Source organism: Rhipicephalus microplus, chromosome 7 (assembly GCF_043290135.1).
Source record: "Rhipicephalus microplus isolate Deutch F79 chromosome 7, USDA_Rmic, whole genome shotgun sequence".
In the NCBI taxonomy this organism is placed as follows: Eukaryota; Metazoa; Arthropoda; class Arachnida; order Ixodida; family Ixodidae; genus Rhipicephalus; species Rhipicephalus microplus.
Window position 1 is genome coordinate 14,961,421 of NC_134706.1, and position 25,713 is coordinate 14,987,133.

The 25,713-nt window shown below is 46.8% G+C and overlaps 4 protein-coding genes across 4 annotated transcripts in view; 1 reads left to right on the forward strand and 3 right to left on the reverse strand.

Annotated features, from left to right (window-relative positions):
• The window catches only part of LOC119179711 (uncharacterized), a 138,389-nt gene that overhangs the window by 15,292 nt on the left and 97,384 nt on the right, over nt 1-25,713 (forward strand). The window lies entirely within an intron of this gene.
• On the reverse strand, nt 4,768-8,087 carry LOC142767299 (uncharacterized). Its single transcript, XM_075868739.1, has 3 exons — nt 7,759-8,087; nt 6,534-6,647; nt 4,768-5,111 (listed from the first exon to the last, which is right to left on the reverse strand). The coding sequence occupies exons 1-3, from the start codon at nt 7,831-7,833 to the stop codon at nt 4,956-4,958; spliced, it is 345 nt and encodes a 114-aa protein (XP_075724854.1). The 5' UTR covers nt 7,834-8,087; the 3' UTR covers nt 4,768-4,955.
• LOC142767177 (uncharacterized) lies at nt 8,397-16,719 on the reverse strand. The gene is made up of 6 exons (XM_075868396.1): nt 16,707-16,719; nt 14,434-14,478; nt 12,473-12,643; nt 11,516-11,715; nt 9,147-9,241; nt 8,397-8,559 (listed from the first exon to the last, which is right to left on the reverse strand). The coding sequence occupies exons 1-6, from the start codon at nt 16,717-16,719 to the stop codon at nt 8,397-8,399; spliced, it is 687 nt and encodes a 228-aa protein (XP_075724511.1).
• LOC119179591 (zinc carboxypeptidase) overlaps nt 24,585-25,713 on the reverse strand; it is a 31,341-nt gene continuing 30,212 nt past the window's right edge. The window contains exon 11 of the mRNA XM_037430708.2: nt 24,585-25,134. Coding sequence (XP_037286605.2) covers nt 24,950-25,134 — 185 coding nt within the window. The 3' untranslated portion in view covers nt 24,585-24,949. The remainder of the gene's footprint in view (nt 25,135-25,713) is intronic.

Sequence of the window (25,713 nt, forward strand, 5' to 3'; positions counted from 1 at the left end):
TCTTTCCTGAGCGTACGCCTAGGCTGGTGAACACGTGGCAGGCTCTCTTCACTGATTCAAGTGGCTGATTGATTCGGGTGATTGATAGTTTGATATTTAGTCAAGAGTTCGATGAAAGCTTGTCTTGTCGGATATCATAATGAGGATGTAGATGTGGTCACTGACCAAGTCAATGTGACTTGGACTTGGCCAGTGACCACATTTACGACCTCGTAGTTTAACGTTGCATTTCACGGACCAAAGCTACGATATTATGAAACACGCCTTAGGGGTGAACTCCAGATCAAGTTTCACACCACTCTGGTTTTGTGAATCATGGAGACCTAAAATTGAAGTACAGGTGTGCGGCCCGCCCTAATCGAAATGCGGCCGTTGATGCCCATGGGGAGTCCAACCCGCGACCTGGGCGCAAAGTGTTGGCCACTGACGCCACACGACGGTCACCGACTGATTGATAGAATGATTCGAGCTAAACTGGACCGGGCATCTTCATACAATGCGGGTTATCGACTAGCTGAATAGTCAAGGCTGAATGGCTCCAAGCGTCCTTGGACTGCATTGCCCTACTATCGCTCAGCTTTACAAAGAATGAAAAAAAAATTCACTTTGTCTGTGCTCATCACGACTGTTTTGGAGCAACCTGAGCACCTACTTATCCTCTGAAGTCTACTCGGCTTTTCTCGCTGGTCGTGGGCAGCGTACAGGCCCACGGCACACCGAACAAGAAAACAACCGCTAGGACTAATTGACGGGACGACATGGTGAGCTTTGACTCGAGGTCCTCTCCAATAAACGAATCGTTAACTTCTCAGACTCCTGTTCGTTTTTATTTTATTTTGACGACCCCCTTTCGACAGGACAGTGCAGCTGTATCAGTAAACAATTCAATCTTAAGCGTTGTCCAATTTGATATCAAATAACTCGCTCGGTGTGGATAAGCACAACTGAACCCCTTCCAACTTACCCTCGCTGCATGTTGTCTAAGGCATTCTTTTCGATATCGATAGGCCATACAACAGGCCCATGGTTCAGTGCATGATAAATGTCGCGGAGTTGTTTTCTCAAAGGCGTGCGCGCACCACAGTGCCCGCATTGTCCGCTGAATTTGGTGGGAAGTGGTCATTCCATTGTCCGGTGGGTCATCTACCTTCAATGCCCCCGAGTTTTTCGAAAAAAATTCTCAGGAAAACTACGAGGTAAAACAAAAACAAAAAAGGAGGGTGGGAGCTATAGCACTCGGCCGCGCGAAAACTTGAAACAGCGAAAAGACGATCGGGAGTTTACTAATGTGGCTAATTCTAGGTTAATTAATTGATTAATATGTGGGATTTAACGTCCCAAAACCGCCGCAGAATAATGAGAGACGCTGTAGTGGGGGCTCCGGAAAGTTGGACCACCGGTGATTCTTTAAAGTGCACCCAATTCTGAGCACACGGGCCTACGACATTTCCGCCTCCATCGGCAATGCAGCCGCCGTAGTCGGGATTAGAACCCGCGACCTGCGGGTCAGCAGCCGAGTACCTTAGCCACTAGACCACCGTGGCGGGGCATTCTTCTGGGTTGTTTCCCTTAGCTAGGTGGTACTTGTTCGGGGTTGCTTGTATTGTTGCTACAAGCTTTAGCTAAGCGATGTTATAGGTTGTTTCCACGCTTATTCTCAGCGTAGAGACGCCCGAGTTAAATAGACAGTCGCAGACACGACACGGTTGTCCAAGAGAGAGAGACAGGTTTATTTACAGAAATGCAGAGAGGTCGGCCTGAGCGATAGCTTGCTCTAGCCTGCTACTCTACACTGGGGGAGGGGAAAGGGGAGAAAAAAGACTAATGGACGATGATGATGAGATAGAGAGGTGAGTATATAGAATTCTTTCTAGCTGAGAAAAATTTTATAGCCGCGCATATAGTCCAGTTGCTTCCAAAAAGGTTATAACTGCTCTTATGGCCACGGTTGCACTGTCGATGTCTGGCCAAGGGCCCAACACGGTCTCATCAGGTCAAGACCTACTGTGATATCGTACAGTAGAAGAAATTAGTGTTTTCGTTCACGTACGTATGATGGGCAGTCACAAAATATGAGCTCCAGTGTTTTTGGCACATCACAGTGTTCACAATAAGGACCGGTGATACGTGCGTATAACGTCTGGTGTACGCCACACCAAGACGAATGCGGTGAATGGTACTTGTGAGCTGCCGTTTCAATTTAGGGGGCATGCGGAACCTCATTTCCGGGTCACATTTGTGAAGTCGCTGGTGTCGCCGTTCCGGTTTGGTCCAGTGCTGAAGTGTGTAGCTGTGCATCACGCAGCGAAGCAGGGCGTTCGTGTCAGCTCGTGAAAGCGCAATGCGTACTTCAGGGGCACTGCTTAAGGCATTTTTAGCTTCAGCGTCTGCCTCTTCGTTTCCCATCGCGCATAAATGCGTGGGAATCCACCGAAAAGTGATAAGATGGCCATTCGTTGAAGCAACCTGAATAAGTTCTGTGATTTCTATTGCCAAGTTGTAATAATGACCTTGCTTCATGATGCAATCAATGGCTGGCAAAGCGGGTTTGGCATCACAGAAAATCGTCCAGGCTCGAGGTCGCTCTCCGGAAATAAATCTTATCGCCTCCCGGTTAGTGACAAGCTCTGCGGCAGTTGATGTGGTTTTATGGTCCACTTTGAATCGTCGAGCGATATCCGTGTCCGGGATGACAAAGGCTGTGGCGGAGGTGTTTAGCGTGGTGGATCCGTCGGTGTACACGTGCATAAAATCACCGCACGTTGTATAAATGTGATGTAGGGTCAGTTGTCTGAGGCCAACAGAAGAAACGAGTGACTTCTTCGTGATTCCAGGTATCGTAAGACAAGCAGGTGGTTTAGGCAGGATTCATGGAGGCACTGCAGGAACATTCGGCGGGGAAAACCTTGATGGTAGAATATTCTCATCATTCCAAACAGAAACTTGCGATGACACCAAGGGTTCGAACCGTTAATTGATCTCACACGTCGTCATTGGAGTAATCTTTGCATCGTTCCGAGGTCTGCTCGCAATCCCGATTGCCTTTCCGGTTCCCTAGTATTCTCTCGTTGTACGCAGTCGAGGTCTTCTGCTTGCCACCATCGCCTCGCAGACACTTTTGGGCTAACGCTTGCCGTCTTATGTTTAGTGGACCACAGGTGAAGAGTGGGACTTACCCAACTTTTGTGGCTAATACCAGTTATTATGACGATAGTTATCTGAGATCGAATAACAAGGACAGCGTTGCCAGAGAGAAATTAAAACGTTGATCAGATTTTCAGCACGAGTAGATCGGTGAGTGGGATCCTTAGTCTGGGATCCCACTTGGAGTAGGCCGCTGTACTCGCATGTCTCACGAGGTTTTCTTGGGTGTTCGAATCACAGCTGGACTGAGCTGCCTCCCACCCTTTCATGTTGTGTTGCGTGCTGGCTTGCAAAGGGGGATTTTGGGGACGTTCCCGTACCTCGCGGTACAAGGTGGCTGTTTTATTTGCGCAGAACCTGCACCGCATGCGGTGCGTGTTGTGTGTCGGGATCCACCTTAAACAGTACGTACGGATCGAGGTAGGACAGGATTCGTGGGCAACGCCACGCTACCTGCGATTCCTCACTGATGTTTGGCACTGCGAGTGGAAGTTTTGTCTTTCGGGTATTTGGTGTTACAGAATTCCTGTATACGTGAGAAGTGTGTCCACACGCAGAGCCGAGGGTGAATGCAATATGCTAAACTGCTTCGCTGTTACATCTGACCGCAACGAGGATACCATAGCGGCCCCTCAACGGCCGACGTCAACGAACTCGGAAAGCGCCAGCAGGGGTTGCTTCTTTTGTGTCCCCGTGTGGATACGAAGACCCAAGAGGCCCTCGCGAAAACGTGCGAGGACGGCGGCCCACGCCAATGGGATCCCGGACGAAGAATTTCACTCACCGATATATTCGCGCAGAAAATCTAATAAACGTTTTATTCTCTCTATAGATTATCGTGCTGCTCGTAATTCATAACCCTTCTTAACCACTAATTTGTGTTTATATCGAGGGTGCTTGATATGAATGGAATGAACTAAGTATTTATCTGCCTAAAATCTGGTCATAGTCTTCAATAATAAGATGATAATATTATTAATAATAATGGTTGGAATTTAACGTTCCAGAACCACGATATGATTACGAGAGACGCCGTAAAGCTTCGGAAGTTTTAACCACCTTGGCACTTTTTATGTGTACGTAAATATAACCACATGGGCCTCGATGGTCATAATCTTGATCACGGTATCTTTTTTAATGGTTAGGACAAAGGTGATGATCATTAACGTCGTTATCATAATGATGAGTATTTAGGTGGTGATTGTGCTCAACACTTTGTACTGCATGGGGTCTTCCGAGAGGTACAAGCAAGGTGATGATGACGATAAAGATTTTTGTTGCTTTATGTCGACGACCACTAGACCGATGATTCCTTTTCCCCTTTGACGAGGCACCATAATCAGCTTGACTACGTCCACTGCGGGGCAAAGGACGTAGTCAAGTAGTCCCATGATCGGCCCACGCCAATGGGTGGCGTCAGTCAACCCGATAATCAACCCGGTCTTGTGCTTTCTGCTGCCAACATATGAGGTTCTCACTTCAACATGTTTTATTCTGAACTTTCGGCTATTACATATTAGAAAAATGCACATGTTGTACGAAGTACTTGCACCTTCCACGGCATAAGCTTTACAAACACACCGGCGTGCCTTCGTCGGAAAAAAAGGGGGAGGGGGAAGACTACAATACGTCAGCGAATAAAACGCTAAAGGCTCATAGTTTCCAATACTTTGTTGCTTTACAAAAACCTGACGCCACACGCATGCAGGCGTCCGAGATCCCGTCACGTTCATAAGATTTCACGGTCTTGGCCCGTATGGTCGTGCCCGACCAGCTGTCCCTGACCAAGCACAGGGAATCCAGCCTTCGCGTCAATCCAGCCTGGCTCGCACTGTGGACGTGACGAGCTTCCTGACGACGCCTAGCAGGGGCACGCTCTTCTTGGGGCAGACTCCCTCGAAGTCGTCCTTTTCCACGTCGTAAGCGGCCACGCAGTACCGAGGGAACTCGTGCGCCAGCCGCCACAGCTGCGACAATAATCGTAACGACATGGTAGTTAAGAAACGGTGTTTTATGTGACGGAGCAGGAGCCTATTGCCTAGTTCACACTGAAACATACGCTTTCTATAGAGACCGAAATTCTCCTGCCGCCGAAACACAGCGTCGTTCGCACTGGACGCGCCCCGCGCCGCCGAATATGCCATCTACTACGGGGCGAACGCGGGATGGATGCGCTGTCACCCGGTTGTTGTCGCGGCTCGCAAACGCTACTACGCTATCCGGTGGTCTATACTTGACGATTCTCGTACGCAAGAAGCAAGAAAAGACAGTACTGCTTACTTTGCTGGCAAGTGGCTGTTTTGTAATGCACCAATAGCAGAAAAAACCACCGACGCCAGCGGCGTTGGTTGGTTAGTTTTGCTCTGCAAGACCGCAACAAGCTCGGTCACGCCAACAGCAAGCTCGGTCACCTCTTTCACGAAATACGGAGGCGAAGTAGGCACAGAGTAGGTTAAACTCCCGTTGGTTTCAACATTCAGTTACGTGCACTGCGGTATAACAAGTGAGTAGGGCTTGGCTGCCATTTTTCGAAATTCCTTGACTAGCGCTCCTATTGGTCCGCGGTGACCGATTCGGCGGCAGACGCCGCAAAAATCTGTCCGAGAGCGATCGGCGCGGAGAGGGCCCTTTCGACGGATCTCGCCGCTGCCGAACCGGATTCGGAGCACTTTCGGCGGCCGGAATGCTCAGTGTGAACGCGGCCTTATACATGGAGCTGATGTTCAAAGGGCGAAAGTCAGGAACAGACATCATCATCATCATCATCATCATCAGCCTGACTACGTCCACTGCAGGACAAAGGCCTCTTCCATGTTCCGCCACTTAACCCGGTCCTGTGCTTGCTGCTACCAATTTATACCCGCAAACTCCTTAATCTCCTCTGCCCACAGTAGTTGCGGCTAAACGGAACACCGAAACTGGCACACATATATGTACTATTCTTTTTTCCTTTGCAGACCCTACAGAGTTCTAGTCATGCAACAAGTTCCGTGCCGAACACGTATTTTAATGCTACGTCGAACATGCATGCAAAATAAATTCTTTCATTAGGGAAATGAAGGACCGAATGACGCTGATGGTGGATGGGGAGGAATCGAAGGCACACAGTAAGTTTTGTGCGCCAAGCCGCTAGAAGCTCCTTGGTGGTCTAATTGGACAAGCTCAGAAACGCCACGGTACCATATAGAGCTCGTAGCAGTGGATGCCAACATAACAAAATATTGGAACCATTGATGGTCCTGTCGCCAACGCTGGATTTCGTAACCCATGATCAATGTTAGGCTTTCTCAACCACAACGCAGAAATACAATGCATATGTATTCGATGGTCGAACTATAGCTGATTAAAAATGACGAACAGCTTCGTATTAGCCCTCACTGCTTACAAACCTTGTTGGTGAAGGTCTGCTTGTTGTCGTAGGCGTAGTAGATCGTCCTGTTCTCGCGAAACCGGGAGAGAGCTCTCCAATCCACGCCTTTCTTCATGGAGCTCTGCTCGCAGGGCTGCGGTGAGCAAAGTTGAACAACTTGAACAGTTGTGACTCTTACTTTTTCCATGCAGTACATCCTTCACGTAATTTGACTACCTGAGCCACTGTGTACTCGTGCGTCTACAATGTTTTGCTGATGCAGTTATGCTCGGCATTTAGTACCATGAGTTGCACCACAATGTTGTACCAATACACGTACACAATTCCACAGATGGACCGGGAGAGGGCACCACCCTCCTCCCCTCCTACATGGGCGCTATTTCCCATACCTTTGCTAAGTCGGACCCTGTGTTTTCGTTGGTCAAGGTGGAACGTCGTGGTGATGCAGGTTTCAAAATGACTACCTAGGGCACCTGATGTTGCTGCTGACTTCACGCATTTGCCTATAGAGAGCAGGGGCCCCAAGGCAGGCCATTCTGGGAAGGACGTCATCGCTTATTTTTCATTTTGAATTCATTGCGAAATTATTGTCTTCAGTCGACACTGAGCAATGGGGAGGGTATGGGGCGCTACGTTGAGGCTTTGTCCTCCTGCCGCCTATTAGAGAAGTCAGTTTAAAATCAGCTCTCGTCTGTGTCTGTTTGGAACTCTTGATTGTGCCTAAATCCCGCCGCATTCGTTCGACTAATGGAAAACGCTGATCACACCTATGTCTATGCAGAAAGGAGTCTTCTGCTCGTGCAGTCCAAACTTCTTTGAACTCGGCACGCATGGATGAACACGGCAAAAAATGTGCGCTGTGAAGTGCATTCATACGTATAGACATGTTCAATCGAGAGAAGCATCACTGCCTTGCTGAACTGTTGCATGTTGCACGGGAGTACAGAAGCTAACATCACAGCCTCGGCCGTGTATTTGAAGGGAGGGGGCATGCATGTTTAAAACAGCCTATAGAGATCATTATGACAGTGGCCAGGCAGTGTTCGTTGGCAAGGTGCGTAGACATTCTCAAGGTTCTGCATGAGGGGTGGCGAAGTTTAACTACCAACCATTTCACCCCCGTTGGTCCAAAAGAAAACAAGTTCAGCAATGGATGCAAACATTAACGATTATTATGGGGAGCGTTGGACAGCCTCCCCGCACCCCTCATGGACCCGCCCATACTCATATCTATAGACTCGTACCTCCTTTATGCTGGTGTAAGAGTACTCGAGAACTTTGTTCTTGGTAGGACCTTTCCGGGCCTTGATGACAGCCATGGATATAGTGAAGCACACATTGTCCAGGTGCAGGTGTCGACGCCACGGGTGCACCTGCCACAGTCGGTACCTCTGTGAGGCCCGTAGAGAAGGAAAGGTTAGCTCTCATATACGTAATGAGATAATGCATGATCCTAATATAGTGTGGTTTTCTTGAGATACTATAGGAGAGAGGCCTTGATGTAGTCACGTGGACATTTTCGTTAGGTGTGCGCCTCTCTACTTTTTGAAAGGGAAAGGGCATCGGAACTGTTGTGCTGGAAGAGTCTTTTGACAGCATAAAGCTATTCTTATGGAGCAATTGTTTACAGGGATATAAGCAGATCTTTCTTTCAATGGACACGTCCTTGATACGTACTGGGGGCCGTGCATGCGAGTATGCTGTATTGTGTTCTAGCTCTGCATATGCATGCGCTTGGTGTGCCCCCCCCCCCTCCCGGGCTAATCCAGTGCATGTTTGTTACTTTCTGAGGGCTGTTATAAAGCTGTACCGAGACGATACTTGTACGTATGGGTCTTAAGGCAATGCGTAATAGAGTACTCCGTGACATTCGAAAAAAAAATTAAAAAGAATATGCTCCTGCGTATTCAGGACGCTTGATACGTGCCATGTAGACGTCATTCTTGTGCGAACCAGCAAATGGCTGGTACGCGTTTGGGAAACGCCTGGTCTGCAGTCCCGGCATGTTGACCACTTGCGTCTCCAGGACCAAATATGCTGGGAGACTGCGTGTGAACCACACGTCCGAATAGGTTTATCGTCGGCATTGATTTCACTCAACGAATCGTCGGGTGACGTAACGCGTCGGCACAGGGACAACAATACAGATGCGTTTGTGTCATACAAAAGAAGAAAGATACCCTTGGCTGCAGTTTTCTCGGCATATCCTCCAATCGCGTTAAATGGTGGTATGTTAGATGAAAATGGTCACCATGACTGTCAGTGATGTAGACCTGCCACAGTTTTCGCAATATGTAACGCTTGCAAGGCACTTACCATAGAGTTTCAAACCATGTGCTGTAGCCCGCACATGGTTTGGAACTTCCGTGCGCCTGTTTTTCCGTAAAATCAGTCATGTAACCGTTCCTTTAAGTCATGTGCGTGCAAAAACAGCTCTGAAAGTTCTCGCAGAAGTGAACAACGGAACATCTCTTAAGAATGGAAGTGTCACAGAAAATGGCTGAACAAAAACAAACGAACCTGCGCGATAAATGAAGATCACTATTATTTTGAAATGCAGTAAGTGGCCGTATCAGCTAAAACCTTAAAAGCCCTCGTAAATGTCACTGCGTAGTACGGTAGACCACCTTACCTGGCCAGCTTTTTGAAGAGGCCCTTGTTGAGCTGCACAGCCTTTTCTACCCTTAAGATGAGGCTCGCGTTGGTCTTCATCTTCTGCACGAAGCTCTGTGCCACAGATGAGAGACACACACGGTAAAGCGTAAAAGCGAAAGATAGTGTCAGTATAAGGCCCTGTCGTATGCAAACTATTTGATGCTATAAAGAATACCGACGAACCACTTATTTAATTTTTTTTTTGCAGTCAGGCATCGCTGTAAGGAAAGTGACACCGTGACCATAAATAAGTTCGTTATATTCGAAATTAGTTGTAACAGTAGCGACGAAAATGGGCTCGCACAAATCTGTAATCTAGCTCGTGCAAGAATGCTAGATACGATAACGCATCATTGCAGGCTTTAAAGCTACTGTAAACGTGGTAAGAGTTGCCTATTCCATAGTGGCCTTTCAAACACCACCTAATGACGTGGCGGAACCTGTCAAATAAATTTTTTTTAGAATAATCAAAAGTACGGCAACTTCTTCGAAAAATAGAAGAAAATGTGGCTTTGAATAAATGTTCAACATTTCTCTTGATTTTTGTTATACCTTTCGTGTTTTCGTCATTACGCGAACCGATTTTTGTTTTTAGTTTCAGCCAATATTGCGGGGGCGCTCTAGTTTTCGGTTTCATATAAAACGACTAAATGCCGCTTAAATGAAGCATGACCAGCCAAAGTTCGTATTTAATTCGCTACAACCAAAACTTGTCTATGACAGTGTTTGTTATAACGAGATTCATCGTATATCACGATGATGATGACTTGATGGACACATTGTCCTGGGCCATCACATTTAGTAACAATATTATTGAGAACTAACAAACAATTATGCCAGAAAAGAATGGGGAATATTATTAGAAATATTTGTAATGTAAGTGTGAAAGAAGAGAAGTGACAAAAGATAACTTGCCACCGGCAGGATCCGAACCCGCGACATTCGAATAGCGCGTCCAACGCTCTACCATTGAGCTACGGTGGTGGTTATCCCACCGTACACTATATAGGGTATATGTGTGCAGTTAAGCGTGGGAGCGTCAGTCAGTGCCACCTGTTGCATTGACGGCGAGTGTGGAACGCTCTTCTTATTGCCTGTGTGGCGTCACGTACTACGTGACCTCATTAGGGGATGTCAGTTCTCAATAATATTGCACCTAACAAAGGAAACGAGGCGAGCCATTAAATTTACACATTTTTTCATTAAATTCAGTAGTATTTTCAGGTAGGACGCAGTTTATTAGTAATTCGGGGAGAAATATGGTACGGTTGCAGTACCTTGTAAATTATGCTAGGGAAACATAGACAGCTTTCCTATTATTTGCTGAAGCTTTCACATCTCTGTTTTGCTTTGTTACTTTCCCGTGACCATTCAGGAGTGCAACAAGACATCATTAGATGCTAATTGCATAATTAAGTGGCTGACTGGGCTAGTGTATTGTGCATAGTGTCATGACTAAAAAAGACGCTGGCGCTTCGGCGCGCGGATAGCTAGAGCAAGGGGGAGGAAGACGAAGTGCAGAATAAGGACAGGTGGCTCGGGATCGGGTGTTGTCTCTTGTTCTCTGTCTCGCTCATCACCAGGGTTTTTAACGCGAAAATATCGCACAGGGGACAGGAAACAGACGGGCCTAGGCGCAGCCAGAAATTTTTTTTCCGGGGGGGGGGGGGGGGGGGGGGCTGCACGTGCCCGGTGTGCCACACCCTGGCTACGCCCTTGGACGGGATAGCGTCTGTCCCGTCTATTTCCTGTCCGCTCTGTGTTATTTTCATGCTGTTAATTTTAAGCTATTTTGTTGGTTGTACTTGAGACTTTAATGATTTGACGCTTCTTAATGAGATTCTTCGTTTCCTGGGAAAGCTCGCCAGTGTCCTTTCTAACTACCCTGCCTCCAACTTCTACATTATCATTCATTGTATCTACACTAATGTTGGTTTCCTCACTAAGAGCCGAGTACCTGTTCTGAAGCGAGACTCTGAATTTCTGTACTTTCCCTCTCAGTGCTAGCTCATTGATTGGCTTCTTTAAGCTAATTAGATCTCAGTCGGAATCAAGAAGAAATGGACATGGGCAGGGGTGTCGGCACGATAACCGCTGGGTATAGGAGGAACAGACTAGATTTCACGAGAAGGCAGGCGTGTGAAGACGAGGCAGAAAGTTATAGGCGGGCTGATGAGATTTCGGAAATTCCGATATGCAGCAAGCACTGGACGAAGCTGATTGGCATTCTGAAATAGGAGTGGCTTTTATCCTGACGTGAGCGTGGTCAGGCTCATGGCGATGATGGTGATGACATGAAGGACCGACCCACTGTGCTGGGTCATACGAAGCTTGTCTCAAACGTACCTCGCAGAATCGTATGAGCTTGGCCCGGTCGGTGCGGCTGCCCATGACGAGCTCGATGCCGCGCAGCCTGTTGAAGCGCAGGTAGGCGACGAGCGTCTGGAGGACGTCGCCCTCGTTCCAGGAGGCGGCCTTCCAGCGGAAGGACACGTACCGCTCGTGGGTCCTGGTCAGACCGGAGAACACGCGGTAGCCCTCGTTGTCTGCGTCGACCAAAGCGTTTCTGTTGTCATCGTTTAGTCATTTCACTCTTCGCTCCCGTACGCACGTGTCATTGCCATGAGCAACGCGATTTACATGTAGCACTCGTTGAGGCATGTGCCTCCAGGTCACTGCATTCGAGGGTCTTGCGAGGCATTAAGGCACTGATGGCCACACTTGAGTGCACCCGCGGTGAAAGCAGAAACGAAAAAACGTGGCTAACAGTCGCTTTAGGTGGAAGCTTTTGACTGACATATCGTATAGCACCGAAGCACATTCACGCAAGAGTAAACACAGGACGACAAAACGGGCTTCTAAGCTCGTTTCTGTTTGAGGGTATCGAACGCCTACTGAAGCAGTAAAGAGGCGTAAGTTCAGCTTCTCTTTAGTTAGGACTGTGCGTGGTTTGTGTTGAATCTGTCGCGGTAATACGTTGGCGGGAACCACCATGCTGCGCACAAGGCGTACGTGCGAAGAAGCGGCCGCAAGGTGGGGCTGCTCGTGGGCACGCAACGAAAAAAGAAAGGATAGTTCAACCAAGGCAACGTGGGTGTTGGTCTCTTATCTGTCTCAACAGTTTGTATGTGCGCGTGTGTATATCCATATGCAAAATAAAATCCAAAGATTCCTAAGCGAAGTCTCGAAATTCCCACCCTTCCGCCCCAACTACACACACTTCATGGCCTCGTCGATGGAGCAATGCATCGGTATAACTCCCTATGGGCGCATGAGTCATCACTGCAGTATGTAGATGAGCACCTTTGACATCGACCAAGAGCTGTCCGGTTCCGGGCAAACGCTTGATGGCCAGCGGTCCGGTGTAGATGACGTGCGTGCAGTAGGCGTCCAGGGCCTCGGACAGCTTGGCCGTCCCGCGTCCACTGGTGGCGCACAGCAGCACGTTGGGCGTGACGCGAATCGGCGCGTCGTCTGGTACATAAGTCGATCGTCATACCAAATCAGTATTGTTGCAAAATAAAAAGGTTTTCTGTAGGGCAACATCTAGAATTAGTTAGTAGACTACATTTTTTTTGAAGCTACGTGTCGTCCCTACCTGGAGTATTGTTGCGAAAAAAAAAATGGCCCCTTATCGAGCGCCATGTAATATTAGGTTATAGATTCCATTTTATTGAAGCTACGTCTTGTCACTACCACGAGTACTGCAAAAGAAAAGGGCCTCTTACGGGGCACTATGTAACATTAGGTTATAAGCTGTAGTTTGTGAAGCCCCGTCTCGTCGTAACCTTTTATGGATTGGTTCAGTACTAACCCTTCAGTGGTGGTATTAATTCACCTTGTTTTCATCTATTATGCTCCCCCTGAGAAAAAGAACATCCTTTACGCAATCACCTGAGATCACTCTAAAATCAGCTCAGGCGAATATTTTTCATCTCTGACGATTGTACCTATGCTGGTCTCGCAGCTCGCATTTGACGGGTCAAAGCGTCCGCTATCCAGCCAGTTAACGGTCGAACACTTGTGAACATTTAAACAAAAGTAACTTTAATTAACAGGAATTGCGGTCACATTTTAACAAACATTCACGAGCACTCAGTAAGTCCCCCGTAAAAAAGCGGTGCTGTTGCTCGGGCTGGTAGGGTGAGTCTGACCGCCGCCTGGCATTTCTTCTTCCTTCGACGACCGGTGCTTTCACTCTCTCCGTGAGCCGACAGAGAAGATGACAAATGACGCTCTGAAGGTCGTTTGCGGTGCCCGTTTAAAGTGGCCATAACAAAGGAAAATGGGGTTTCAAGACGTGGAAGTAGCCCCTATTAGGGGATTAAGCGTCTCCCCCACTTCCGTTGGCGGCACTTGAAAGGAAAACACGGCTCCTGGCCACTCTCTTCGAGTGGGGACGGCACAGTACCACTCCCATTTCATTCCCCGCTGAGAGCTTTTCGCACTTTCGTGGTTTCGAATGTTTTCTGGTATCGCCAGAATTGCAAGCCTTCTGCGCTTCATGGGGTTTAGTGGTGCCTCCTAGATCGGCCCGCCATTGAACAGACGATGATGGCACGTGACGTAATCATGTGACGTTATCAAATTACGATTTTCGCAGCACATGTTAAGTTAACACACGTCTGACCTAACGATGATATTATGTGATGACGGTGATTATGGGAAGTCATGTGATTCGACATTATTGTGACGTAATCACCGGATTTTTCGCATCACTCGAATGACGCCGACGCTGATGGTAAATTTTCGCGCATATTGAGGCTTTCAAGGTTTTCGTCTCGAGCGTGTATTCTCCATTGACACGCGCGTTTTTTTTTTCAATTTTGTTTCATTCGGTTTTCGCCCGAAAAGCCTGTCGGGAATGCTCGGCGCAAACTGCGCCTCCTTGTTCGAGAAAAGTTTGCGATTATTGCAAATCGCGTTCTGCTAAGATTACGCGCAAGACGCGAAAACTCGAGATTATTCTCGAGCTTGCGCAACGACCAGTGATAAGCCTGAAACATTCGACGGCACCTGTATAAACGCCGACGCGCTTCGCCGCTTGTCAGTTTATCGACGGCCAACGCTCAGTTCACAGCTATAAGTGCCAGTGTGTATCGCTGTAATTTGACTTTCGTTGACGCGGCACAAGTTTGGTCGAGTAAACAGTTTAATCTTCGACCTACAGTTGCTACAGTCTGCTCCCTTCGTCGGCGTCATGACGCCGTGACACCGTACACTCAATAAGAAGAACTGCTTCACCGTATACAGGCCATACTTACGATAAATCACCCATGTTTTCGGTGGTACCGTTGGTGGCAGCGCCTCTGGAATGTGAAACACACTGATCCCGTTTTCTTTTTTTCATTCGTTGCCCACATGCATGCCTTGCTAGTTATAATTAGCACAGGTCAGTACATTATGGGCATTCCACAAGCAAGAATTCACGATTTAATATTCTTAATTGAGCTGCTTAGCTTTGAAGTTGAGGTCGCTATGGCTGCATTGCGATGGGGGAAAGATGCAAGCACATCCATGGATGCACTAAAATTATGTGTACATAACCACTGAAGGCCAAAATTATTGCATGGTACCCGTTGCGTCGAACTTCTTAATCGCATTGGGGGTTTGGAAGGTGAAACCCAAGAAATAATTAGCATACCTAAGCACTTCCGAAGCGTAAAGTTAATTGTATACAATTAACGTTACGTGACAGGCGTTCAGAAGGTAGTTTTGGTCTCAAATAAGGTGTGCGCAAATTTCCAATACTCTGCCACCCCAGCGCGTTTTTGTAAAGGTGATGGTCGGTTAACAACTAACTCCGCAACACAGTTTATAATGTACTCTCAGCCACCAAGTTTCGGTACACTGTCGATTGCATGTGCAGGAGTGTAATTTACCTGAGCCGCCACGTTCGTCTGCTGGCGCTGAAAAAAAAAAGCGAAGAGCTGCTCACATTTCTGGTGACGCGATGACGATTTCACGGCCACAAAGACGCAGTATAGGGTGTAAAAGGTACAACGTCTCACTACGATGAGAAATCGCTAAACATGAGATGTGACGAAAAAGTGCCGCCATATCCACGAAGTGAATGATGATGAGTGGGCGAAGCTCCGGAGGTAAACCTGGTAAACCATGAATCCTCTGTAGATTTTGCCCACTCCATTTTATTACATCGCTCCCCCTAGCGTACGTCGCCGCACTAAATCGAACGATTGCCTTCAACCAATGACACGCGCCATATGTGACATCATTCCTACTTTATAACATCTCGCCTCTTTCATCAACTACAAGTACCGCTATCTAGTTTATAACATCTTGCATCTTTTCATCATCAGCTACAAGTACCACCATCTAGTAAACACTACAAGAACTACACGAGAGGTGGCTACATACAGGAGATGGTACCGCCATCTAGTGAACACTGCAAGAACTAAACTAGAGGTGGCCACATACAGGGGACGCACAGCCCACGCCTTAAGGAGCTTCGTCCCTAAAAACAGGCGTGCAGAGGCGCAAGGAGGGGGGGGGGGGGGGGCTTTTTGTAATAATCGATAGGGGGCACCCACTCTACCCCTACCTTTGCATGACAGCTGAACAGCGCACAATATAGGACCAATTTTTATAGAGAGGAAACGCCTATAATGGTGTATGCGGAGGAAGCCTTTCACAAAGTCTAGAAATGGAATAAACTGTGTTAGATTTCTGTGGCTTTGTCTAGTAATGACAGGAGTGTTAAATCAGGACTAATGTCTGCTTTAATAGCGCGCGCTTGTATGAGACAAGGCTTCATGTTTTTTTTTTTTTTTACGTTCTTACCAGCGTTGTTCTAACAGCGAACCTTTTTAAGAGTTGATGAACCATAGCGCAGTACCGAGACGTGGACAACGAAAAGAAGGACACAAAACGCTGTGGTTCCTCCTTCCCATTGTTCTCGTCTCGGGGTTGCACTGTGGTTCACCACGTAGGGCCTCCGACTCGCCAAAATTACCGAATCACCCAAATTTTCACGTTACTAAGCTTTGAGTTCTGATCGTGGTGGCGACTGCAAGAAGCTCGGCCCAGCTGTGCAAAGCGATGTGGAAGCAGGGAATAGCCGTGTATGAAATGGTACAGTAAATTATTTTAATTGGAATGTTTTTCCATAACAAATGGAGGAAGGCCCGAACAAAAAGGGGCTATTCCAGCTTCACGAAGATTCGGACCTCTTATATAAGGTATGCAGCAAATAGATACATCACACACATGTACGTTTAGTGCATTTAGTATCACATGAAGTGCAGAGAATTGGCATGTAGAAGTTAAACAATACTGCTATAATCGCTACTTACACCAAGAAAGAAAACGAATACATATATAGCTTTCAAACATAAAAATCAATTTCTGAAATTGTCTCATGTCATTTAAAGTTATGAACTGTATTACATCAGTAGATAACCAACAATTTGATGTCTAGTATAGTATAACGTAGGAGGAGGTGGGAAAGTAATGCTGACGAAGAAGCGACTGCACGGTGAAGAAAAGAAAAAGGAGGAGGGATCAGGGCAGAACGTACCATAGGCTGGCATGGTATATAATATGGTAAGGAAGCGACTTGAGCTTCTTGGTACACATCCAGAGTAAAAAATAAAACAGCACGAAAACAATGACAAGACAGACGACAGCGCAAGTCCTGTTACATCAGCTTTGCTTAGCGCGTCCATCAATAAATGTCCGTATAAAAATACAGTCAGCAGCAATATCTTTTTGAAAGGGTAAAGGGTGCTCAAAGTTGTGACAATATTTATTCAGCTATGTGTCCTCATAGCCGCAAATATGCGTCCTCCAGTCAAAGGTGCTATGAGGGAAGCGCCTAAAGCATATGGAATCACCCTCGTATTCAAAAACGCTCCTCGACTCGAATTCCATCCTCCACTTGACTGAGTTGAGCCCTGCGCCGCCGCTCGACGGAAATTGACGCTGCGCTTCCCAAGAACTCTCACTCTAGAAGCCGTTCAAAACCGCGCAGCCCGTTTTATTTTGTGCAATTATTCCCGTCATGCCAGCGTCACAGCCATGAAAAAAACTCTGAACCTAACCGACTTATCGTTCCGTCGAAAATGCTCTCGCCTTTCTCTTTTTCATAAAATTTATCATTACAATCCATCTTTAAAAGAGAGCCTTCTCTCTTCCCCCTCTTACATTTCACCTCGTTTCGATCGTTGCTTTAAAGTAGGTGTGCCATTTTGCCGAACAACCCACTACAGTAATTCCTTCATTCCCAGAACAAGCAAAGACTGGAACTGCCTTTCCGCTGCCACCGCATCCCTCATCGACCCTGCAAACTTCTAACTCTCCATTTTGCAGCAATTGTAACATTTCGCTTACTTTTTGTTGTATAACCCCCACTCCTTTCTGTAAAGCCTTCGGGCATGGAAAGTATTCAAATAAATAAATTAATAAATAAACCGCTGCAAAATATTGCCGATATGCAGTGACTTGGTCTGCCAAGAGATGGCGCTCCCGTCGGCTTTTTCAAGTCGAGGAGAGCTCTTGAGTGAAGGAGCATTTGTGAATACGGGGGTCAGTGTCAAGCTATAAATTGTTCAAGCTGAACGAGGAACACAGAAGGCCGTGGAATTCGCACTATCAGGTCGGCGTTTAAAGCGTTGTCAAGTACGCTATAGGTGACGGGCGATGTTCATAAGTCCTCATGAACGCATTCGCTGCGCTTAAGAATGCGACAGACGAACTGGCGCATACTTACTTGGTGCTCGTGGAGATAGTAACCGTGGGTGACGGTAGGGGGTAGCTGTAAAAAAAACAAAAAAAGAAGAGTAGTAAGTTAACGGCGTCGACTCCACCTTGTACCGGGATTGTGACACGCTAAACAATAACGCATCGGGGATGTAAACAGGGTGTCCCACATAACTTGAGCCAAGAATTTGAAAACGAAAGGCACTTAGGAGGCGAATCGAACGAAACGCGTAGTACTCGCACTATAGCCTGGAAGTACTCAGGCTATTTGTTTTATTTCTCCCCATACTAATTAATTAATAATTTCTAATTACCTATTCTTTTATACTATGGGCGGGAAACCCAGAATATGAACACTGAGATGCAGAGCACTTTCAGAAACCACCGACTAAATTGTCTCCTGTACGATACGTCTCGCGCCGTTATTTTTTCCGCGTTGTAAAGGAAGTCTATAGCAGAACTATATCAGTGCACTCGCGGGCCGTCACACGGCTTCTTTTCACGTTTCGCGGGCTTCCTTTACAACGTGGAAACAATTACAGCGCGAGACGTATCGTACAGGAGACAATTTAGTCGGTTGTTTCTGAAAGTGCTCTACATCTCAGTGCTCATATTTTGGGTTTGTGGCCCATAACAAAAAAATTAGGTAATTAAGAAATTATTGAACAATTAATATGGGGAGAAATAGAAAAATAGCCTCAGTACCTATAGGGCTAGTGCGAGTAGTATGCGTTTAGTTCATTTCGCCTCCTAAGTGCCCCTCACTTTCAAATTCTTGGCTCAAGTTATGTGGGACACCCTGAACAATCAAGCAATCACGATACCCGAAATGCCGTAGAACTGTTCCACCGTGCTTCTGGCTGTATTTCTTGTCCGTTCTAATTCTCTTCCGTCGGTTTAATAATAATGAGAGCTAACAGACAATAAAGCCCAGAGAAGTATATGGGATGCTATAGGAGGTAATTGTAACTTGAAGAAGGAAAATCGGATTAGAAGGTTAAAAGTGGAGTTTTGCAATACTCCGCTGCAGGTAAAAGTAATAACGTAATAGGCGAAACTTTTTTTAGTGTGTACTTACGGCTCGGTCTCGACGAGCCTACGGAAAGAAGATGGAACGTTTAGTTTGAAAACGCTTGATGCACGTCGGCCTACGCACTACGAGATAAACGTTTTTGCAGTTCAGATGATTCGACTCTCCCTTAGGAGCAAGCTGGACTGCTATATCTGGTATCGAAACGCGCGTTAAATGCCTCATTATAGTCGCGTTCGCGATTCAGAATACCGATCATGTAACCTCCAGGAAAGACGCAGGTTACGTCTGACGACGTAATTGTGTGACGTCGTGTAGTGCGCTTTCTTAGGAACATCGCGATGACGTTAGAATGTCGTTGAAACTTTTGGTGATCTGTGACGTCAAAACGACATGATGCAGTGTAATCTTTACGTACGCTAACTACTGAGTTACCGTGATACGCATATACTCAGGTTTCATAGTAGATATGCTTCCACGCCCGTGGTCATGCATCTTTTTTTTTTTTTTAGCGGGGGGGGGGATACACTTGCCGAATGTTTTCGCTGTTTGTGAAAAACACCTGTTTTCATTATTTATTTCTGGCACAACGCCCCGTCTCTGAATTTCGAGGGTGGGGACAAGGCACCTTCCTTGGCTACGGTCCGGGGAGCTGCGCTTTGTCGTTGTTTTTTTTTTTTTTTTGAAAAAGCTGGTAACTTAGTTCAGTGTTATATACTTCAGCAGCATTACTCGCATTACTTCCTGCTCGTGTGCTGTAGCGTTGATTGATTGATATGTGGGGTTTAACGTCCCAAAACCACCATATGATTATGAGAGACGCCGTAGTGGAGGGCTCCGGAAATTTCGACCACCTGGGGTTCTTTAACGTGCACCCAAATCTGAGCACACGGGCCTACAACATTTTCGCCTCCATCGGAAATGCAGCCACCGCAGCCGGGATTCGTGTGCTGTAGCGTTTCCCTCGTATAAGCGAAGAGGTGCCTACCAGCGTATATGAAGTAGGCAGTGACGGCGATGCAGAGGACGAGGAACGTTGCCAGACTGGCAGCCGTCAGCCAACGCAACTTGTAGTCGGGGCTGATGAGGTGATCCTTGGGAATATCGGGCCTGTGCATAAGAGCGCGCAGGATATGCGTGAAGCGCCAACGTTGACTACGTCAGTGATCAACACAGCAGTGAATCTGATGGGGAACAACATCACAGCGTATATATGCTACGTTGCCGTTGAATTACACAATTTCGACTCGAACTCCAACATGTGGATGTTCAAGGCTCGTCCAACTATACTTAGGTTGAATGATTACACAGAGGTTCAATGATTCAGTTCAATTCATGCTTTGGGTACTAAACAAGCAGGCACTAAACATTACTGCAGTAAGTAACTTGACGAAGTAAGTAATGTAGTACGTCATGCGCATTGTCCGTTGCTTTTGTTCAAATGCGCAAAACGTACATTTCTAAACGCACGCACACACACACACACACACACACACACACACACACACACACACACGCACGCACGCACGCACGCACGCGAACATACAACACACACCCAAACACATGCACGCACTTTTACATTTCCATACACACATTAACAATACTACAATTTTGTTTTGTGCTTTACCTTTTAAAAAAAAGTGAGCTCATGCTATGAGCCTGTAGAAGGCACACTTACCTCATTATAACGAGTGTGTCTACGCTTTTCAGTAGCTTACTTCGACGTAGCTGTGAATGAAAAAAAAAGTGAATTCCTTGAGTCAGCATTGCAGCTGTCATGCGAGAGCTATCTGAAAAAAAAATTGCCCCGTATCTGCATGTTACGCTGCAAATGTCGTCGAAAGACGATAGTCTTGCGTCTGTCTTAACTTTCATAACTAAATACAGACGCCGAATCGTTGCATGGATGACGCGCGTGTTTGAGTACCTTTCTGGCTGTACGCGAACGTCAGCGATAACCCTAAATGGACTGTGACACATGCATAAAGGCACGTTCACATCGAGCACAATGCCGGAAAGCCGACGTGGATTATCCGCAAGAGCGGAAAATCTGCGGCCGCTTGCCCCGGATCGCGCCCGGACAGATTTTATTGATTGATATGTAGGGCTTAACGTCTTAAAACCACCATATGCTTATGAGAGACGCCGTAGTGGAGTGCTCCGGAAATTTTGATCACCTGGGGGTGCTTAACGTGCACCCAAGTCTGAGCACACGGGCCTACAACATTTCCGCCTCCATCGGAAATGCAGCCGCCGTAGCTGGGATTCGAAACCGCGACCTGCGGGTCAGCAGCCGAGTACCTTAGCCACTAGACCACCGACCCGGACAGATTCCAGAGAAGTTGGCTGCTTTGGCCGCACTCAATCGGGGCCCGAGGCGCAGTATCGCGTAGTGAAGCAATATAGCGACACGTCCACCGTCATCGGTGAATTGCTCCGCCCCCGCGGTGGAGCGGGCAGAAGGCAACGCGGTCGGTCGTAGTATATAGGTCTTCTGTGGATTGGTCTGAACAGCCGCGTACGCTCGCTGCCTTTCCTTCGTGAAAAATCCGCTTTCCCGTTTGCGTGTGCGAAGTCAACGTGTCCTAAAAGCCGATGCATTAATTCGATGAGCAGACTGCCGACGTCTGTGTTTGCCGCTTTCGCTGCACTTCGAGTGTTCCTTCTACTGGAAACCGAGTTTGACGGAGGCGTTTTCCTTTTCTTCGTCGTCGCAACTTAGTGACGAGATAATACCAGACCAGAAGTTTACATTAACGCCTAACAAACAATGATGAAAAAACCGAGTTAACTGAAAGAGCAGACGGTATTCTTGTGAGGACCGTTGCGGCACCTGGCGAAGGAGTTCTCAACTACGCGCTTCCTTCTGCATGGCCTCCGTGATTTACTACGACAGCGCCAATGAAACACAACGTTAGCCCAAGTAGAACAACAGGGCCACGGCGAACCGGGCACATGAACGCCACGTGCGAGTGCCACTATACCAGTAACCAAAAGTCAAGGAATACGGTCGCCCCCATTTTCTTCATTTCCTCCAACGCCAACGCGTCAAAGTTAAGCACAACTGGGGCGACATGAATCTGCGTGGCTTTCGTATTACATAAACAATTGATGACCCAGCTGCAGCCTAGACATTGAACTAGAGTCGGTGAGCTTAATCTGCGTGAATGGATAAGAGTCAAAACAAGCTCACAGGCCTTGGTGCAGCAGGTCGGTCGTGACGGACGCCAGGCATATACGAATCGGGATGCCAGTGAACGCGACAGGCACGCGCCTATAGTTCCGGCTTCGTCCTCTTCGTTCAAAAATCAATTGCTTGAGCTAGACAGCTTGTTGCCGTGACACGAAGTCCTTTAACTTTCTAGTATAATCTACGGCCACGGCTACAGATACAGGATTTGAACTGTCTCTGGCGCAGCTTGATTCAAGCCTCTTCACCCTCCCAGACCACCGAGGTTAGTTTTTTTCGGCTGCGGTGGTATTCTGTGCTGCTCCTAAGATCAGGATAGCGTACGAGATCTTCTTTACTGTTCCGAGTTTGCTGCGCGTCTGGGGAGCACGTTGCATGCATTGCAACGAAATCGAAACAACATGGCATTTCTTTTTATTCTGTATACAATACTGCTTCCGGTGCATATTGTCAGCCTCCTGACCATGTGTGGTTTCGCCCGATGAAGAGAACGAAGAGTAAGCAATAGTGCAGTTATCGTCCATGTGAGACTCCAGAATGGGTATTAGCCACGGATTCTAGGCTACAAACAAAACAAACAGAGCTTGCTGCCTGCTCAGCTCAAAATTTCAGTCTTTCGATATGGCATTACATCTCATTTTTTTCTGTTTATTGATTCATTGTTATTTGATTATTCTTTTATTTATTGTTAAAATATAATTTGCAATTTTTTTCTTCGTTCATTTTCTTTAGAGGGGACAATCACTGAATAGCATGCACATATAGACTACGACCGGTTTTCTTGGCCAATCCTCGAGAGTGGGCATGCGCCAGTGTTCACGGGGTCCAAACAAACAAAGCAAGCAAGCTTGCTCTCTAAGCTGAGCCGTGGTTGTGCGACCACTGTTGTGAATATGTCTTGTAAATAGTGTACGGTGTGCAAGTGACTCCTCACTCGCGTAATAATATTTCAGTCAAAGAAAAAGATACTTTGTAGGACTTCAAGTGTGAGGACTAGCAATAAATGAGTAACTTTATCATTCCATGGTACTTGATTACGTTGTATAGCCACAGAGGTGTCTGCTCGGTTATATTCGATTATTTAAATGAAACAAGAAAGCTTACATAATATACTATTTTTATCACTTCATATTCCAGTTCAAATTCCTCCATTATCTCTATCACAAAGCCCAGATGTTTTCTATCAGAAAGCCCAGATACCACTTGCTTGCTGGGCGTCTTCATTTATTCCATGTTTCGGTTATAGTTTAGATTCTCAGGTTCTGACATAAAATATCTTGATATCCGGTGCTTGGCCCATCCCCTTTATTTGGGAGAGTGCCAGCAGGAAGAGAAGATCATTGTCGTCATATATCATAAGCGCTTTTCCTTTGCTTTCTGGGTCTACGTCATTCAGCGCTGCATTAAGCTTTCAAATATTCCGACTCGCCAAATTTTCCGTTCTTGCATTGTATTGATTACGTCGTCATTTCTTTCATGCGGCCGGTGTTGAACTTGTTTTGCAACTTTCCAGCTGGGACTGCCACCCTATGGCTTATGGTATGTGTCGACACTGGCGAACTCGCACGAAAGGCAATAATGAAAACCAGATTTCCACAGTGATGTAGTAATTGAGAAGTATACGTCGTAACAGAAGACTAGAGCACTGACCGGAGTGCAGGAATACCGCTAGACACACTCTGCCAAGCATGTTTATTTCGCTTCGATGGTACATAGTCGACCACAAGAAGCTGCGCTGATTCTACGACGTGATCTTCACGTACAGTTGCACATAGAGCTGTGGAGGCGCATTTCCTCTGTTTTTTCATCCCTCAGTCCTTTTTCCCCGGTGTAGGATAGCAAACCGGACGCTCGCCTGGTTGACCTTCCTGCTTTTCTTCCTCTACCTCCTCGTCCTCCTGGTGGTCTGCAGCTATAAGAACAACTCAATTTCTTTGTTATTTTGCGCATTTTTCTCGCCAGGGCTTCATTCGTTTCTGAGTGTCTCCTTCTTAGAGTTGTTGTATATGATACCTTTAGGTTACTACCTAAAGGTAGCATATACAGTAACTCTACTCCTTGTCACATCGGACCAGAGAGCCGGCCGGTGCTATATCGAGATGTGAAGGTCTTCCCATAATTCATAAGGACGTTAAAGCTAATCACTATGCATGTGGTTTTAAACTACGACAACACGGGCTGTGACGCATTCATTGAGCACTTTTGCAGTGTTCAGCGTTTAATGTGTATACGCAACTGCGAAAAAGCCAAGACCAACACAATTGTTTCTGCAAGCTGTGTGAGTAGGCAGTTCTTTGGAACCGCAACGCTAAAAAAAAAAAAGCGTGCAATCAAGGCCGGCTCACAACTTTTACTGTATTTGATTCCACTCCTTGTGATGGCCGGTGAACGGCAGCTCAGTGTGGCCGCGCACGCATGCGCATTTGAGGTTTGGTTCTGGAGAGGCACACAGAAGGAATTTTGGGAGAGGTGAGGGATTGAGTGAAACAACTGTATTTCGAAATGCGGCTAGTTGCTGGTCCGGGCCAGACCGCCCAGATGAAAAACAGGAGGCTTCGTTTTCTTGTAGTCTCAGTGACCGGCTGGATGGTCCAGGTTTGATCCTTTAGGTTGGAGCTGAATTTTTCCGTAATCGCTCCCGGCGTGGTTCTGAGGAGTACATTTGCTGATTGTGGTGCTTCCATAGTATGTGGCTTATGCAGATGCCTCGTCCCTTTTGCGTATTGTACAAATGGGGGTCTGGGAAGAGTTTCTGGGAAGTGTTCTGCGCTGCTGAAGAGGGTGACTCTTGATACGGAGCTATACAGAGTGTTAATTGAGAGCCGTGTGCCAGGACCATGACCTAGGCGACGGCCTCCCTGATTCCCGCCCACGTCTCCTGGACGACGGGGTAGATTTCCTCCGCTGGAAGCAGAAAACCCAGACTTCCCTGGAACCTGTACCACGATGGTTGTAATTCCAAGGCGAACGACTTGGTCACCTTCATCGCCTCGTATGCCCAGTCCACGCTGCTACCCGACACTTGGTCTGAAAAGTATAATCACAATCAAGGCTACAGTTCACTTGTACCGATAAATAACAACTCTGCCTTTTAAAGAGACGCTATAGAGAAGAACCATTCTTCTCATGAGTAAATAAGAATTTCACAATACCGAAGGTTCTCTCCTTGCAGTGAGAAAATGCTTGGCAGGTGCGCTTACCGTCGCTATATAGTCATTTATTTTACCGTGTTTTACCATGGCAAAACACGCGAAAATAAATGACTATATAGCAACACCCCTTCGAACTTCCTGCCCCTGATCACAGTATCGTTACAGGTTTTCAGGGTCTTTTAATGGCTACATAATCGTTTATTGATTAGAATTGTATACGTTGTGTTCTCTGGGACCCAGCGGCTTCCCAGCGGAAGTCAAGTTTCAGGTGGTTTCATAGAAACAATGTGGTAAGATACGCAAAACATTAAAATACGTGATGTCGCGGGGACACTTAGGCGCTGAAGTGTCGGTGCGAAATCATAAAACAAGACTTGCATTTTCATTTTTCCCTTTCTATCAGTTACTTATAATGGAAAAATTAATGCCAATAAGTTCTGAAATCTATCTATCT